Source organism: Calypte anna, chromosome 2 (assembly GCF_003957555.1).
Source record: "Calypte anna isolate BGI_N300 chromosome 2, bCalAnn1_v1.p, whole genome shotgun sequence".
Lineage (NCBI taxonomy): Eukaryota > Metazoa > Chordata > Aves > Apodiformes > Trochilidae > Calypte > Calypte anna.
Genome location: NC_044245.1, coordinates 117500080 through 117518038, shown reverse-complemented (window position 1 = coordinate 117518038; position 17959 = coordinate 117500080). Strand labels below are relative to the sequence as shown.

At 36.4% G+C, this 17959-nt stretch overlaps 1 protein-coding gene across 1 annotated transcript in view; it reads right to left on the bottom strand.

The window, feature by feature from the left end:
* C2H8orf34 (chromosome 2 C8orf34 homolog) overlaps positions 1–17959 on the bottom strand; it is a 141430-nt gene that overhangs the window by 86687 nt on the left and 36784 nt on the right. The window contains exons 5-6 of the mRNA XM_030444694.1: positions 6399–6427; positions 1543–1712 (exon numbers count right to left, since the gene is read on the bottom strand). Of these exons, the coding sequence (XP_030300554.1) occupies positions 1543–1712; positions 6399–6427 (199 nt within the window). The remainder of the gene's footprint in view (positions 1–1542; positions 1713–6398; positions 6428–17959) is intronic.

The following is a 17959-nucleotide window of genomic DNA, read 5'->3' as shown; positions in this document are numbered from 1 at the left end:
AAGTTCCTCATATTCTCCTTATTTCATATGCCAGAAAACAGGATTTTGTCATTCTCAACAAGACCTCCCAAAACTATTCTCAAAGCCATTAATCACATTTTTTAATTATAGCATTAGCTGTGAGGTTTCTCACAGCTTGTACCACCCTTTACAAAGAGAAAAATACACTGATTTGAATAATCTTTGCTACTCAGAACTAAACCTCTTTGCTCCCTTCTAAAGATTAGACAGAGATCCTTATTTCTGCTCCTTCCCATTGAGAGAAGGGATACAATATCTTCAATTTGCTCAGCAATGTAGAACAGATCTTTCTTTAGTACCTTTATTGGCCTTATGAAAAAGAAACCCAAGCCCTCACAATCAAGCTGCAATGCTGTTTGCTGACTCCACAACTTTCCCAGGAACTGCAATGGAGAGACCCAGAGTCTGAGTTCTGCTGGTTCCAGTCTGGTGTCTGACTGAGGGATCATTACTACTCCTTTGAAATAGTAGCAGTTGCAGCTTCCCCCACAATAATCTAATTAAAAGAAGACACCAGTACTTATCGATAACAAACCTTCCCAACATTCAAGGGAAGTTAATGAATGCAGCCTCTAAGAGTACAGCAAGTGACAGACCAGTTTCCTTGTGACAAGGAGATGAATCCCAGTCAGTGCAGAAAGCACGTGGCAGACACGGTGCCTTACACCTTTTCAGAGGGCAAGTACAGAGTTCTTGACTTCTTAAAAGGGAAAAAGAGGAAAAGAAAGGTGTCTGCTAAAATCAAAGTACTAGTTACAACCAAGTACTAAGGCTACAGGGATGAGGGAGAACAGTAGGTGTTTTGGTTTTGTTTTTTTAAAAAAAGGAATCAAACCCTTTTAAAGAAAGGTTGTGAACATTTCCTGTGATAAACAGTTGTGTTTAAGTCATAGAAAGTGGAATCCTTGTAAAAATTAATGTCTTCCATGTTGCTGAAGTGCATTAACAAACATACTCCTTCCAATCCCCAGTCAAGTGCAACAAATCATCAAAAGTTATTTACTGCAGAGAATACAATTTTCTCTTTGAGCAAGAATTGTTACTAGCACCACAATGCTAAGTATAAGAACTGAAGATTGATTTGTTATGCTAAAATTAACACAGATACTGTTTCCCTTACCTATTTTTCCTTTAAATAAGAAAATCAGATTTATCACTAAAGTGTCAATAAGGTTAACAAACAGCTACTGCCAATCAATGAAAGACAGAAAGGACTGAAGTATTGGAATGAAGCCATACACCACAAAATTATCACATAATGGACCCCCAGCCATGCCAACATACGCTTAACTTTACACCTGGGAATAAAACCATGGGGTTGCAAATGAGTATAAAGTTACTCAGATATAAAAACATGATAAGAAACCAGCCATAGATTAATGTCTTCCACTCATTCTGCATGCTACCACATAATGACATGGGAATTTAAAAGATCTGCATTCTGATCTTAGAAATAGAGTGTTGAAAAGACATCTCTGCTTGATAAATTACAGTATTTTTTAGGCTGAACCAAAATCCCACCTTCCTCCAGGGCTGCTGCTATCCTCACTGTCCCACTGTTCATTTTTATTTCTTGGTATTGGTGGCTGCAGCATCTCAGCAGCCAGTGGATCTGCATCGTTCTCTTCACGGCCAACCCATTCTCCAATCACACGAGGTCTTAGAAGGGGGGTGTTAAAACCTGCCGTGTCCTGCAGAGAAATAAATAAAAAATAAGTTTTAAAAAGGAATAAAATAAAATTAAGAAAACCAGAAACACTGCTTTGATTGTTTTCTGCTACACAAGTAAATAGCAAAAAAAGAAATAGAAAATGAAGCTATTCATTTAAAAATATAAAACCAACACAGTACATTATCATTTCAGAGGGATACAAAATACATAGAAATGATCAGAGAATAATAAAAACATTCTCATTAACAAAATTTCAAAACAGATTTGCCCAGCCCAGTATTTCCTATTTCTTAGATTTCAAAAGCAACTGTAGAAATCTGGTGTATCACCTTGAAAAATCATTTAAAATTAATGCACAACTCTTAAAACCAGCATTATGTCAATTCTGCTAAGCAAGAGATGAGGTCACTTGTCTAATGAATACCCCAATGAATAGACTTGTGAATAATTAGTATCACACTTATTTGCATTCTGATTTAATGCAAAACTAATAAATACATCATCTACACTTGGCATTTTAAAAATAACCCTGCTGAGATTAACATAATATATGTTCCAATTCTGAAAATTGCAGAATAAAATTACAGTAAAATGTATTTCTGAACCTAGAACTCATATTTTTAATGATTTACTGGAAGAAATAGCTGGAGAGGGGTAGAAGAAGCATAAAAAATGCAACAGGAATCCTGATCATTTGCATTACTACGTCAGAAATTTACCTTAAGGAAACAAACTGTGCTTAAATGTTGTACGTATGTTCTGCTGAAGTGGTGAATATTTCTGTTCTCAATGTTACTAGAATGCTTGTAGACAAATGGTCATGTACAACAGTACAGTCAAATAAAAAAAACATGCACATATGCAAAAGTAGATATGAAATGGTGGGATAGGAATATTTATTTTGCTTTCATTAAACTCCTGTCTAGGCCAGCAAAGGCATTTCAAATATAGTGTTCCTAATTAGAAGAGATCTATTCTATTCTTAGCCTTGAATGACAGAAAAATTTAGGGGAAACATCCTTGGCTGTTACCTACCTCAGAGTCTCAATAAATATTCCCATCACAAACCAATGCTTTCCAAAGAGCATCTGGATAAAGTACAGAACAGTGATTACTTAGCCTAGCAGTTATATTTTCTCATTTTCCTAAAAGCAAACCATTTTTAAAGTCTCTTCCTAATTGACACAGATATAGTAAAAGCACAGTATGAAGCAGAGTCCTCTGCTGAAATGAAATAACAAAACAAAACAAAAAAAAGCTGGAAAATGCTTTCATAAGAACTTGTTTATCCCATTCTGGCTAGATGCTATTATTTTACTCAGCAGATCCCCAAGAGCTTCCTTTTGACAATGCCAAATCTGACCCAGGCTCTGGATTATTCACTCACACATTCTTTTTTTCTGCTTTTTGCTATGTACCTGTGAGGGCATCACCACACTCTACTCTCTTTATGTCTCTCCAGACTTCTCCACCACTTTTTCCTCAGTTCACTTTTTCCTCAATGTCTGTTTTCTGCAAGGCAGACATGACCCAGGAGGACCACTGAAAACTGAGTGCAGCCAATACAGAAGAGGGAAGTCTGAGGAAAACACCATGGTTTCAAAGGATTTAGAAGCCCTAACCACTGGCATGTCTCTTTTATATTTATAGATAACACAGTTTCTGCATCTTTCTGGTTCTACGTTATAGGAAGGTAATGCAGAGTAGGTGACAGTGGCTTCAGGTCACTTTACAGGCATAACCTGTCACAGGTGTGGCTACCATCATATGCCTCTGAGGTAGGAAAAATATTATTCCACTGCCCACAATGCCTGCATTACACAAGGCACTTGCATAAGTTTATTCAAGTAAGAACCCCTTTTGGGTACTTACTACCATGCTACTCTAGCCATTTTCTCCCTTGCCTTTCTCCCTAGAATCATTTCTAATGAATGAAGGCTAATATCCTAACTGGGCGTTTTGGTTGCATGAAATTCTTTGCATTATTAAGGAGCTTTAGAAAACTACACACTTTGATTCATAGTTTTTGTTCAGTGTTAAGAAGTGTGTGTCGATTCAGAAATTTGGGTTATATTAACTTTGTACTTTAGCTGTAAAATCTGTGAGTTTTAGAGAATCAAGGCATCTCTTCTGATTTTATTTCCTTGCACACAGTAACTGCAGTGCCACTTACTTATTTTACAGAGTTTCCATGGCCAAGAGATGCAACCTCAATCATCAAGAGAGACATAACACCAAACATTGCAAGTCTGAAGCAAATCAGACTAAAAAGGTGGTGATATACAAAATGTGTTCTAATTGCAGCAGTGTAGGTTGGGTTTTTGGTTGTTTTTTGTTTCGGTCTGGTTTGGGTTTGATTGGGGTTTTTTTGCAATAATATCAGTGAACTCAGAAATCCTATTAGCCTGTGTCAAACAGAAAGCTTCCATTTTGACCTCAAGACTGACCTTGTCTGCCTGTATTTTCACTACCTCTGTCTTGGACTGAAGCCCAAAGTACTGGCAAAAAGCTAATAGCAGATATTTGACAAGGATCCACTTAAATGAAACACCCTTCCACAACAGTGATTGTTATTCAGGGCAAACTGGTTTTCCAAATCCAAATGCTCAAGCAACTGATTAATTAACTGGATTACTTGGAGGAGATACATCAACAACCAATACTGTTCAAGTACTGTCCTGACAAAGGAAGCTGAAGATCACTGCATCCAGAAAGAAATATTTTATTTTAAAATAATTAAATAATTAGAAACAAAAATAAACATATACATAGTCTCTCTTTTCTCCAGATTCGTAGCCTAAACCACAAATAAAACAGCAATATTATAGGCTCTGACCTAATCAGTAAGAATGTTCAAGGTGCTGGACTGTCTCACCTAAACCATGTTATTACCTTGAAAGGTTGGATCAAGTGATCCTTGAGATCTGTTCCAACCTGGTATTGTTTGATTCTATGATTCTTGACAATCAGGAAACCAAAGCAAGGAAGAGCATATAGAAGAATTAATTACTGTGTTTAGTTTTATGTCAAGTCACCAATAACATCCAATGCTAAGTTTTGGCATGCTCTTCTAAACACCTGATGTGTTAAATGGTAAATCCAAGCCACAGATGAATGTGGTCTGAAAAGTGATTCAGTGCTGCCACAGACTACATATGGAAACCACAGTATCAGCATTTATTTCTGGGAAAGCAGTTAAATGAATTGACTACATTTATACTTGAAAAATATATACCACTTGAAAAATACACCAGGAACATTTTCAGGTGAAACGGAACAAAAGTCTGTCTAATGTTAAAGTATCAGGTAGCCTTTGGTTGCTTTTTGGCCAAAGCTAAAGAATAAACTTAGAAACAAGTCACAGAAATATTTCAAGAATTATCTTGTGCAAGAGATCATTCCTAAAAGGCAGGATTCCACAGGATGGTCCTGGGTATGATTAACTTATAGATGCAAGAAGGCAGCTATAAGGTCTCCCTGGAGCCTTAACACAGTAGTGTCTCCTAAAAATTATATGTAGAAAAACACATGATAACAGGCTGTAGCCCAAAGTGTCTTCTTCCTCCCATACATAGTATTTCATAGCTTTTTTCAACAAATAAAACCAAATGAAGAGGTGTTTCACATAACTATTCTTAAAGGTAATTCTAATGAAAGTATTTCCTAGTTGTATTTCTCATAACTTCTGAGCACAGTTAAGTAAATAGCAGGAAGGCTTAGATACTGTTGTACTCTTGATATGAACAATGAAATACAGCAAGATCAAGGGTAAAATGATAAACAAAGGCTGTGGTTTTGAAATGGCAGCCTCATGCACATGACTGCATGGTAACAGTGATCAATCTTGTGATCAATAGGGCAAACCCATTGGAGGTATATTTACACACTTGTGTCAGAAAGGTTCATGCTTTCATTTCACCAGGAGAAAGGAAAGATATTTTTAAAACTGTCTCCTATACTAGGCATTAGTCCTGTGTCTTATATACCCTTTGATTCTATTTCCTTGAGACTAATGGGTTCTAACACTAAGAACACAACCCAAGATTCTTGGTACTAGAACTCTACCACTGTTCACTGGTGAGAACAGGGAAAATAAAGGTGTTTTGTTTTCTCAGTTTGATTATTCCTTCAACATGAGTTCATTACAAGTAAAACTAAAATTTCTGTAATGTATCAAATTGTGTAATGTATCAAAAGGTCAAAAAAAGAAGATTTCATTGTTTGATGCATTCAGCAAGGAAATAAAGACTGGTATTTATGCCCTGTGCATTCCTGATCAGATCTAGGGAGCAAAAATTATTAACAAATATTCTCATAAACCATATCTAAGAATGCAGAATTCATTACTTCATGACTCAAATGTACTTAAAACTAAATGTTTCCAAAAATACACAATAAATAACCGAATACTCTGTTAAACAAAGATGGCATCAAGACTAACAGCACTTCCATGGCCTCACTGAAACTCTTAAACTCACTGAGATTTTTTTTTTTTTTTGCATGGTTGACAGCTCATACTGGATCAAGCTCTTAATGTATCAACATATATGAACTTATCCATATAGCTTTCCATACCCAGACTTCCTCCAAACCCAACAGAACTTAAGTGTGTGTGCTAGAAGAGGGAAATGCTGTTCTCAGTGCCTTAAATTCTCACAATCATCTGTCTTTCTCTAATATTCATTAGGCATACAATAAATCTTACCTTATCAAGTTCATCAGAAACAGCAATGCCTGAAAACAAAACAAATCAAAAGAAAAAAAAAATTAGAACCATTCTTCCATAAATGTCTTTACTACAGTCAGTAAAAATAAGGTTTAATCTGGAAAGTTTACACACTGTTCTCTGCACACTGCTTTTCAACCCAATATATCTTACTTTGTTCCATTAGTGAAATTGCCTGGATACAATATACACTGGATACAATATACAAGTTCCTCAGCTGCAGCATTATCAAAATGAGCTTTCAAAATCTATGGAAATGAAAACAGCAGATGTGACAGTACAGTGATGAGCTTAAGTATACTTCTACCTGCTCTCTCAAATTATACCATCAACATGATATCTACACGTGGACACGTTATTATGCAAATCTCTCTCTGCTCAGCATGCATAACAGCATCCTGCAATTACAGGGCAACATGGACATGACTCCTCTCTTTCTCCATGGCTCAGTGTAGAAATGATTCTATGAAAACAGATGGAACTTAAAGAGAGTAAAATCTCAAAGCAAAATTTCATAATAGAATGCAAAACAGTTTTTCTAAATCCTCTGAACAAGAACTTGTTTATTTGCTCGGGCCCTTTCTGCTGATGTCTGACTGAGGCTTTTGTATGCTTGCTTCCATCATGTCATCCACCTCTTTTAGTTATGACTATCCTGTACTATATCCTGTAGATCCTGTACTATATCCTGTACTATGCTATCCTGTAAATATGCACAGGTGCTCTCAGAATTTTTAACACATCTTCAAGCCTCATTCTTATCACATTGAGCAATCGAGTAGTCATACATCTAATGCCATCATGTTGAAAATTCTGTTATATTAAAAGCTCTTCCCAGGGCTCCTATGAAGTGTGACAAAAAACTTTTCCAGGTTAGAACTTCAATTCAAAAATCAAAACAAGCATCTCCTGGTGGTGAAAATAAAGTAGAGAAGTACCTGTGCATAGGGAGAATACACACTTGAAAGCTGTTTTCTAATTCATAGCATGTTACTTCTTCCAGGGAGTGCAAGCACTTATAGTAAAAAAAATATGTAGTACTATCTAAGTAAAAACTTATTTCTAAAATCATGCTACAGATTGCAGCAGTATAAGCTTATTTCCATGACATTTTTATTTCTTACTATTTGCTATACTGTAACTACACAAGTTCTTCAGGTTTTTACTATACTTTTATTCATTACCTCTCCATGGCTAATTCTCAGTTCAGATTACTTCTTTGTATTGATTTTTGTTTTAAGCAAAGTGAAGAGTTATGAGAATTTCAATTATAACCTTTATTTACAATTTCTAGAAAGAAGAAAGATAGGTACCATGTATTTTAGTCATTCAAAAGTTTTAAAGTAGATTATATTGAAAAAAAACCCAATTTTTCCTAGCCTTTCTATCCCTCACAGCAACTAACCTGTTTTAATAACTTCAGATTTTTATTTAGCCCAAAACACTACACTGATGTCCATACAGCATAATCAGCAATTTGCTCCAACCTGAATCATTCAGCAGGACTGTAATGTGTTACGAATGTCTTCGATCCCCAATAGGCACTCTTAGATGTAGTAAAAAATAATTCAAGGTTCTCTTTATTTCAGCTTTGAAAACCTCATTTCCATTAACCATCTCTCCATCACACTGGATTTATTTTGCATAACCAAGGTCAATCCATTTTACAACCACAAATGCACTCTCTAAACAGACAAAGTACCTTTTCAGGCAATTTCCCATAATGATAAGATGGTTCATTTTGTTTTGATAGGGATCTATTTCCTCAGACTGAAAGTTGGTCTCCTTTTCTTCTGCTTTTGCAGATGCTCTGTGAATGGGTCTTTGAAACATGGGAGTGGTTTCCAAGAACAGTTTTTCCCTGTGCTGACTTACTCACTAAAAGTATTTATTTTCAACTATGGAAAAAAAAAAACCTACAAAAGGTAAACCTGACATTTCCAAGACTTCACTCCAAAAAATGCCAGATGCTTTTAACATTCAATTGTCTTTGTTGCTATTCAGAGATCAGTACTGAAAGCATCAAGTAGCAAATCAGGAAAACTATACAACTATATGGCTCACGTTAAAAGCTTTTTCTAACTTATCTGATTAAGTTATATATAAACACATAAAATTAAAAAGCACCCATAATCTACGGGAGTGCTTTAAGTACAATGCTTTTTTGTGTAAGTCCACTGTTTTCCCAGTATCTGTTCTGAATTTATAGAAGAGTAAGTTGACCAGAGTGCTGCAAGACACCAACACTAACTCTATTACTTGGATAAGCATGTAGAGAGACAGCAGTTTCTGAAGATATCTCGCTAAAATAAAATTTTTAAGTTTAGAAAACTTTTCTCTTTGCAATCACAGAATTAAGCCTGCAAACTCTTTTTATTTGATGTGGTATCAAGGGAAAAGAAAGAGGATTAATGGGAAGAAATTTCTTCTAAAGCTTTTCACAGTAATCTTGGTATGGTATTTCTTCTGGAGGTGGGATTTACCATACTGCTGGTGATAAAGATCTTTATGTTACAGCTGAAGCACCATTAAAAATATTCCATTGGTTACTGATAATACAATTCCATAGGATAATTCAACCCATAAAAAGGTGAGTGTAATAAAGCTCCTCGTTTTCTTCCAAGACACTACTGTATCACACACTTAGTGTGTGTCCATTCTTACCAGTTTTCTTTTGCATTTACCAAACTGACAAAATATCATGGCTAAAGTTGAGCGGAGAGAGAAGTTGCACGCTCTGTGCAGTAGACAGAAAATCACAGCAGTGAAGTAGTTTTTTGGGTGCAGATCTCAGGTGGAACAGTATGGACTCCAGTTTTCACAAAGTAGTTCCTCAAAGAATGATAACAGACTTGTCTACTTACCATAAAATTCAAAAACCACCATTATACAGAATCCTGAGAACACAACTAGAGACAATCATAATTACCATACAAGTACAAGAGTATTTAGGATTTCTGTTTTTCCCTTAAGCCTTAGAAAACTCCTGACTTTTTGGTAGACAGTAGGTTACTGTCAGTTACTTCATTTTAATACACTGAAAATTTTAAATAGCTGAATTTCTAAAAAGTAATGGTAACAGTGATTGCTACCCACAGCTCATGTAATTCCTAATATCCAGAGATCAAAAATTTCTCAAAAAGTAAACCCTCTTGTTACTTATTTTGCATACTTGACAACAATTAGTTTGTTGTGCTCTCTGTACCTTGTATAGTTATTTTCTTTTTTTTTCTCTGTGACTCTCAGACAACATAAAAGAGGAAATATAAATTTTTAAATATTCTAATTAGGAAAATATCACTGTAACATCACAGAACACTAGACATCAGGGGACAGCCCATTCCATGAAACTACTCTAAATGCAGGCAGCTGTGTTCCAGGTTTAGGTAAAACATATATCGGTGTAGCCAAAATGTCCTAATGCTGAAAACTTCTCACCTAATATTTGTCACCACCTCAAAGTGTACCTGTTTTTCATCCCAGCTTAATCCTAATCACCAAAAAGATCTAATACTAGCAAAAAATAGACCCATTTAGTTTGAAAATAGATGCATTCAAGACTGAATCCAGAGGCTTTGTTAGAATAGAACTTATTAGGAACAACTCCTTTTGACTTCCTGCAGATCAAATAATTTAAAGTCTGACTTTGTGAGGGTGAAAGTGGGAGAATTGCTCTGCCACAAGTCACTGGGCAGTGGATAAGTGGAGGACTCATGGAAAAGTTCTGCCTTTATTAGGGAAGGTCTTCTAATACCAAAGGCAAATCCTTCAGAAATATATGAGTATGCCTTACCCTTTCTGTCATAGCAGCTATTTTTCACACTATTTGCTATATCATACTGTGATTGACAACTATCCAAGAATTCTACCATTCTTTCTTTTTGCTGTGTGAAAGTGCAGTCTTCTAACTGACAGGGTAAAAGATTTGCTTGCTACCACCAGCTAGGTTTGCTTGCTACCACAGACAAGGTTTACAGTGGGAATTAGGTACCTAGCTGCCAATTTTATGTCCTAAAAAATCCTCCTTTTTACAAGTAATAAAGGGTGCTGAATTTTGATCAGGCATCACAAGTACCAAGCTCACTCAGCTGTCTGGTGAATTAGACAGATTCTGGGCACTTATTTCTACAAATGAGTATAATGACCCTCTGTGCTGTAGGGTGCTGGAATAATAAAGTAATTGGTCTGAACATACTTTTCTAGTCCTTCACAAACACTCCACAGCCACAACCACTGCCACGTCTGATCAGTCTGTTCATGCTAGCACAGTCTCTCCCAACTGGATTGATCCTGTCAATAGTTTGGGTTTTGAAGAGAACTGGAAGAAAAAGGTTCTCTCTGATTGCAAGGAAGGTCTAGCATGCTAGGATTAAATGAAACATGATTACAAGACAATGTAATAACAACGGGACTTATTAATACTTATTATATTCTAATTTATATTATCATTCCTACATGAAGCAGATTGCCCAGTAGCATATCTCACTGCATTAGACATGTACCTTGTGTTTTTTTATAACTAAATTATTAAACCAGTTGTTTGTCGTGCCTTTTTTTTTTTTTCTTTTAATTACCATGGATTATTAAAGCCATTTTTTACACTGTTATGTTAGATTTCTGTTCCAACTCTGCTAACCCTATGGCAATCTGCAGTAACACAATGGTAAGAATGGAGAAATAAAGATGATGATCACTATAGCATTATAGCATCTTCTTTGATAAAAAATCCATCTCTCAAAAATGTATCTGTACCATGTTTTAACAAAATAAAATCACTTCTAATTTTAAAATTACTATAATCCACAGTAAAGATAAGACTTTCTGCCACAGATATTGTGCTTAATTTCTAGCTTATGAGGAAATGAAATTTCTTTCAAAAGAAAAAAAGAGCATTTTTAATAACAATTCGATGAGTCTTAAAATGCCTGGCTCTTTCATACGCAGCTCTAAGCAGAGGAGTTTTATTTGTTACTGCTCTCTTGCAACAAATAGAATTAATCTAGTTCCTAATGCCTCTCCACTCAATGGTATTAGTCCTCTTCAGAGAGTGAGTTTCAGACTTCAGTGTTCTCAATTCAACAGCATAAACTTCATTTTCAAACCAGTAGGTAAAAAATGAGTTTAAGACTTTCTGAAACAGCAAGTCATAAAATCCTTGCCTGCTGCATTATTTCTGAAGAGCTTTGCAGCAGGTTAAAAATGTGCAATACCTTCATATGTTACACACATCTGAAATTACAGAAGAGGTGTTCTGATAAGAATAAAAGTTATGAAACTTCAGAGACATCTAGCATTTTTGGTTTTAGTTGAGGTCCCTAAATAATTATAGGAATAGATAACACAAAATAAAAACTAGTTGAGATTTTTTAATACATTTTTAAAAGCAAAATATACATCAGGCAAGCCTAATGTGTACCCAGTCGTAAGAAAATAAAATGCTATTATTTTCATCTATGCCATACTACTAGTACTCAGTTCAACGGGAGTGAACAGTTTATGCATTTTCCTAAACATCCAGAAGATGGCCACAGAGCTCCCGATTGCCGGTTTTCCTGCTTGCCAAACCCTTCTGGATTTGACATACAGGTTGTGACACAAAGAATTTAAACATGACTATGACCAAACACAATGCAGCTCTGAGTAACTTTTCAAAATTTATTCTCGGGATGGGTCTAGGCCAAGGAACTTGCTGTTGGCTGCACTGTAAACCTCATAGTGCATCACAGATTCTGTAAAGGACTCCAGGACAGAAAGAGTGTTCCTACTCTATCATGATTAATGCTGCAACTTTGAGCAGGAGTAGTAACTCAGATTTTCTGTGAGGGCATACTAAACTGAAACCTCAGAGCTATTGCCAATGAGGGAGCCAGCAGTATGCCCAGGTGGCCAAGAAGGCCAATGGCATCCTGGCCTGTAACAGGAACAGCGTGGCCAGCAGGTCCAAGGAAGTGATTCTGCCCCTATACTCAGCCCTGGTGAGGCCACACCTCGAGTACTGTGTCCAGTTCTGGGCCCCTCAGTTCAGGAAGGATATCGAGGTCCTGGAGCGGGTCCAAAGGAGGGCAACCAGGCTGATGAAGGGACTCGAGCACAGACCCTATGAGGAGAGGCTGAGGGAGCTGGGGCTGTTCAGCCTGAAGAAGAGGCGGCTCAGGGGAGACCTCATTGCTCTCTACAACTACCTGAAAGGAGGGTGTAGCCAGGTGGGGGTTGGTCTCTTTTGCCAGACGACTTTCAACAAGACAAGAGGGCACGGTCTTAAGTTGTGCCAGGGGAAGTTTAGGTTAGATATTAGAAAGAATTTCTTTACCGAGAGAGTGATCAGACATTGGAATGGGCTGCCCAGGGAAGTAGTGGATTCTCCGTCCCTGGAGGTATTTAAAAAGAGACTGGATGTGGCACTCAGTGCCATGGTCTAGCAGCCGCAACAGTGGTTCAAGGGTTGGACTTGATGATCTCTGAGGTCCCTTCCAACCCAGCTAATTCTATGATTCTATGATTCTAAGTACCTGTAATGGTATCCATCTCAAATTAGGATAAAATTCCTCCCAGTACCTAGCTACATAAGAAAAAGGCAAAGAGTATCATCTACAAGGCACCGTAACATATAAGCAAACTACACATCAGTATAGTCATTATCTAGGAAACACAGATTTAAACTCTCCTCCCCGTAGCAGCTTTTAAAAATAATCCCCATCAAAAAGATCTGTGCTTTGGATTTGCAGCATTTTGATATTCAAATTTCTGAGTAGCTCCAATTAAGAATATAGGTCTGAGGATTAGTTTGGTGAGTAATGAATCAGACAAGCAGAAAGAAACAAAATGCAAAGTACCCACCAAATATTATGTCCCAGAAACCCTCTTTAGGCCAAGGTCATTTTGTAAGAGAATCATCAACTCTGCAGAATCTTTCAGAACTCTTAACCTCAGGGAAAGGTGCACACTGCATTAGGTTGGTTAAGGTGGGCAGCCCATAACAGCCAATAGCCAAGGACAGAGCCATAGTTCACCCTTCTATTGCCCCCTGAAAGCCAACTCCCTTCTTCTGAGAGCTAGAAAGTACCACAGCTGAGATGAAAGTCAAACAAACCCCAGTTCTGCAATAGCATTACGGAAATTTTTAGAAAGTTAAATGCAGTTCCTGAAAAGGATGCTCTAACTCAGAAAGAGACTCTAGCATTGAAAGTTGGAGCAGGCTAGATCAGAATGGCAATTACCTTCACAAAAGTAATTAAAAATGTAACATCTGCAGGAATAAGATACTTTTAACTGAAGCCATAGTGATCTCCTGGCCATATAATCCACACTTTCTAATTGAACAGCAATAATCATGTTCACTATTCCTTTTGTTTCAATCTCAGAAAATATCATTGTTTTCTATTATTACTCATACATCACACTAAAGCAAATGGATTTTATGAGCAAAGGCAGTATCAGATAACAGCTACAGCACTGAGATAAAATTAACTTCCTTAAGGGTTTGACTGAGTTGATCTAAAAATGTCAATTTCAAAATTAATCAAAAGCATTGATCTCATACAAGAATAATATGATTTTAAAGTTCAGCTTGAACAGGAGAAAGGAAAAATTCTCAACAGAATACTGATGACTAGTTTTGTGGTTCAATTAGCAGAATGCATCTAGGCCCAGATGCTCAGCTGATGGTGGATAAGTAATTTTTAGTGATTAAAGTCCATTTCAGATCAACAATCGCGCATGACAGAAAAAAATACTATATATTAAGCTCTAATTAATTATTAATTTGTTAATATATTCTGTTTTGATATTTTTAAAAAATAGTTCTACTCTTATGAGAGTTTTACAGAATATAGGCTTTTACTTTTCACTATTTTATCTTTTTTCTTAAAGGTGCAACATCATGCTTCTCTTAAGCTTAAACTATGGATAAACAACACCAACTAGTTCTATGATAATAAATAAGCGTTTGAGATACTCTTGAGGAAATCAAGAGATCTTTCATTCTTGGAGATACTCAAGAGCTGTGGACATGGTCCTGGACAACTAGCTCTAAGTGGCCCTGCTTAAGCAGCAGGGGATTGGGCCAGATAATCTCCAGAAGTCCCTTCCAACCTCAACCATTCTGTAATTCTATGATGCTTTATGTTTTCCAGCAATATATCCAACTAGAATGCAGATGGCTGTTTTATGTATTGATTGATTGATTGCTCAGCTTCTAAATAATAAAAAAAAAGAGTATATTTTTCCAATTATTTTTTCCTATTTCCTATCTAGCTATTTATCATTATTTCTGGGATTCCTTCCAATAAACTGACTCGGGCTGGTTAACAAATAGCTTTGGGTAATCTTAACTTACTACCATATTCTTACCTTAGGATGTCCATTTAATGCAAAGCATGATAAATTTGTTTCTTCCCTCTGATTTGTAGCATACACCAGGCCCAAACAAGGATACAAACATTACTTTAAAAAATGGTTATTGCTGTTGAAGGGCTATATGCATTTATAAAAATTACCTGTCTCACAGTAGAACACATTAAGTATCATCAAATGCTGTTACCATGTGCAAGCTAAAAAAATCCAATATGCACAAATTTTCAATACACACTCTAAAATTCAACTGTTCGTAGAAAAGATGTAAAAAGTTGTTCACAAAGCAGACAGACTTCACAACATTTTTGCAGGAAGGTCTTGCTCATTTAGTAATTTTTCCCACTCAAAACCCTCATAATTTACTGTTTTCCATCTCTTGTTATCTGTTTGTCCATCCTCAGAAGACGAAGGGTAAAGACACGTATATTCAAGAGCAAGATCATAAGCTGTACAGAAGATTTTAACTCTTTTTAAAAGGCAAACAGGACATAAGGGGAAATAGAAGAGCATTTGAAACATCATGGAACTTTCTTTATGATCAGCTGAGGAAAGGGATCATAGCAATAAAGATGAGAGACCTTGCAATCAAAGAAAAGACATGCAGAATAGAAATGCAGTATATTTCTCTATGCTGCTTCATAAACCAAAATCTCCTCTGAATCGTTGACTTGATAGTTCAAAATCCACCTCAATGACACAGTGATTAGAGAAGAAAACAAAACCCAGGTTTCCCACATGGATAGGCCTCTGGAAAATGGTGTACTTAAATCACCAAGCTCTAGTGGAGTCAGACCATAGTTAGAGCAATACTTTTTCTCCAGTCCCTCAAAACTCATAAGATACTTGTGACATTGAGTGTGAATTCACTGTTTGCTTCTCAGATTTACTCAGCACTGAATTATTCACATTTTGTCTGGATGGGGCTTAGGAGGAGGGCTCAAAAGATGAGGAAAATCAGTTTTAATCACTAGGAGGAGTGAACATAGGAAAGAAGGGCGTGCAAGGGCCTGAGCCTCAACTTCCCTTTCAGGCAGTTCTAACTTTGTGTTAAGTGCACAGGTTTGTGTCAAAGCAGCTATCGAGGCTGAATGGTGACTGAAGCAACAGAAACTACAGTTTAATTCACAGGCTGCATCAGCTGCATAGCAAGCAATGAAGTCAAAGAAACTCACTAAAGATCCAAAGCTTATCTTTTAAAATGGAAATGAATTCCAGGACCTGAACTTGAAACCTCTTGTTTGATGTGGCACTCTTCCCTGATAAAATACTGAAGAATGAAATGAGAGGGTACTGTGAAAAGCCACTGATGGTACATTGAGATTGTTTCCTACTTATCTATTTGTTGAGTATCAAATGTAGCATTAGACTCATAAGACTTTAGCAATGGGATCACAGAATCAAAAGCACTGACTAGCCTGCCCAAAACATGCATTAACACTGGAGAAGGCAGCTGCAGGACCTTATTATGGCTTTTATAAAATCCACCGAATAGGTTGATAGCTTGGGTATAGCACAGAATGAATTTCATTTGTCTTTTAAAGTTCTAGACATGGCTATTCATTCAAATCCTCTAAGCTATTTTCTATGTGCAATCTGTATTCTACCTTTGGGAGAAAAATAAAACCACATTTATTTTCAAAACTATACCTTTTCTAATCTTTTCCAGACTTTTTGCATATTTCATTTTGAATTTTTATATCATGCTAACATGTGAGAAAGTACAGCACAGAACAGATTTCCTGAAATAGTCTCAAAATCAGGAGTACAAAAGCTGGCAACAAGGACATACAGCTTAGAATTAATCTGATGAATGTGTTTAAATGATATAACCATAAAGGCTAAAGTGCAAAATGAGTAGCAACTATCCAAGTACAAAAACAGCCACAAGAAAAGATACTATAAATACACTACGAAAGAGGACAAGGCAAAATACAGAATTATTACATTGAAGAGAAGGAAAGCAAATAATAGATGATTCAAAGAAATACCAATGTTCAATATTTTGACTGATTCGGTCTTCACAAAAACTTGAACTCTGGCCAGATACTTAATGCTAGTAATTCTAAGAGGAAAAACTGAAAGTCAGATGATGGAAAGCTGAAAGATATTCGCATGACTTGGATACATTCAAGTTGGCAGAATCTCCTGAAATTCACTCCAGAGCACTTAATTAACTAACTGAAGCAACATCTAATCCATTAGTAAATCTCTTTCAGGAATGGAAAGGACAGAAAAGGGCAAATACTGTATCTTTCTTCAGAAAAGAAAAAGGGAAGACATGGGGAACTACTAACCAGCAAGCCTTACTTTGACAGCAGCAAGAATACTTGACAAAATTGTTAAATTAACAATACATCAATATCTAATGGATAGGAAAGGTGATAACCAGCCAACATGAATTTATCAAGAATGAATCACATAAAATCAGTCTGGTTGTTTTCTCAACTGAAAAACTTGCCTAGTGAATAAGAAGAGGAAGTACATGTAAAGTACTTCAGTTATAATAAGACATTGTTTACTGTCCTAGACAATAGTCCAGTAAACAAATTCTAGAATTACATTCTAGGTGAAATAACTGCAAGGTAGAAAAAAACTGGTGGGAAAAAAAAGCACTTACTGAGTAGCTTTCAAGGGCTGGTTGCCAGATCTGAAATGTAATCATGAAGAAGTCTGACAATATATCCATTAATGATCTGGATGAAGAAATAGAGAGCACATTCATGAAAGTGAACTTAATATCAGGCTGTGTTTTAAAGCACTCTGGGGAATAGGATTAAAATCTTGCATTATCTTGATAAGTCATCAGAAAAAATCAAGTACTAGGAAGAAAGAGTGAAGAATGTTTCTTTTGTGAAATAACTCTGTGAAAACCTGACTACAACAACACTGACCAGGTACATTCACCTCCAGCCCAAGCATAGGACCCAGCAGAGCTGCAGTGTTTTACACCCCAGTTAGAAACACTGTGACCAAGAGAGGTACAAAATGCTGCAAACTGTATTTGATGTATGAGGAAACCAGAGCTCAGTGGAGTTGACACAATGTTCACAAGGAAAGACAAAGATGTAGGACTGAAAAGTGGATTTAGTCCTTTACTATTGAACTCTCACATCCAATTGTTTTGTATTTCCAGAGACTGAACAAATAGCCCTTTCTGAAACTGGAAGAAAGGGGTTGGGAAAAAAAAA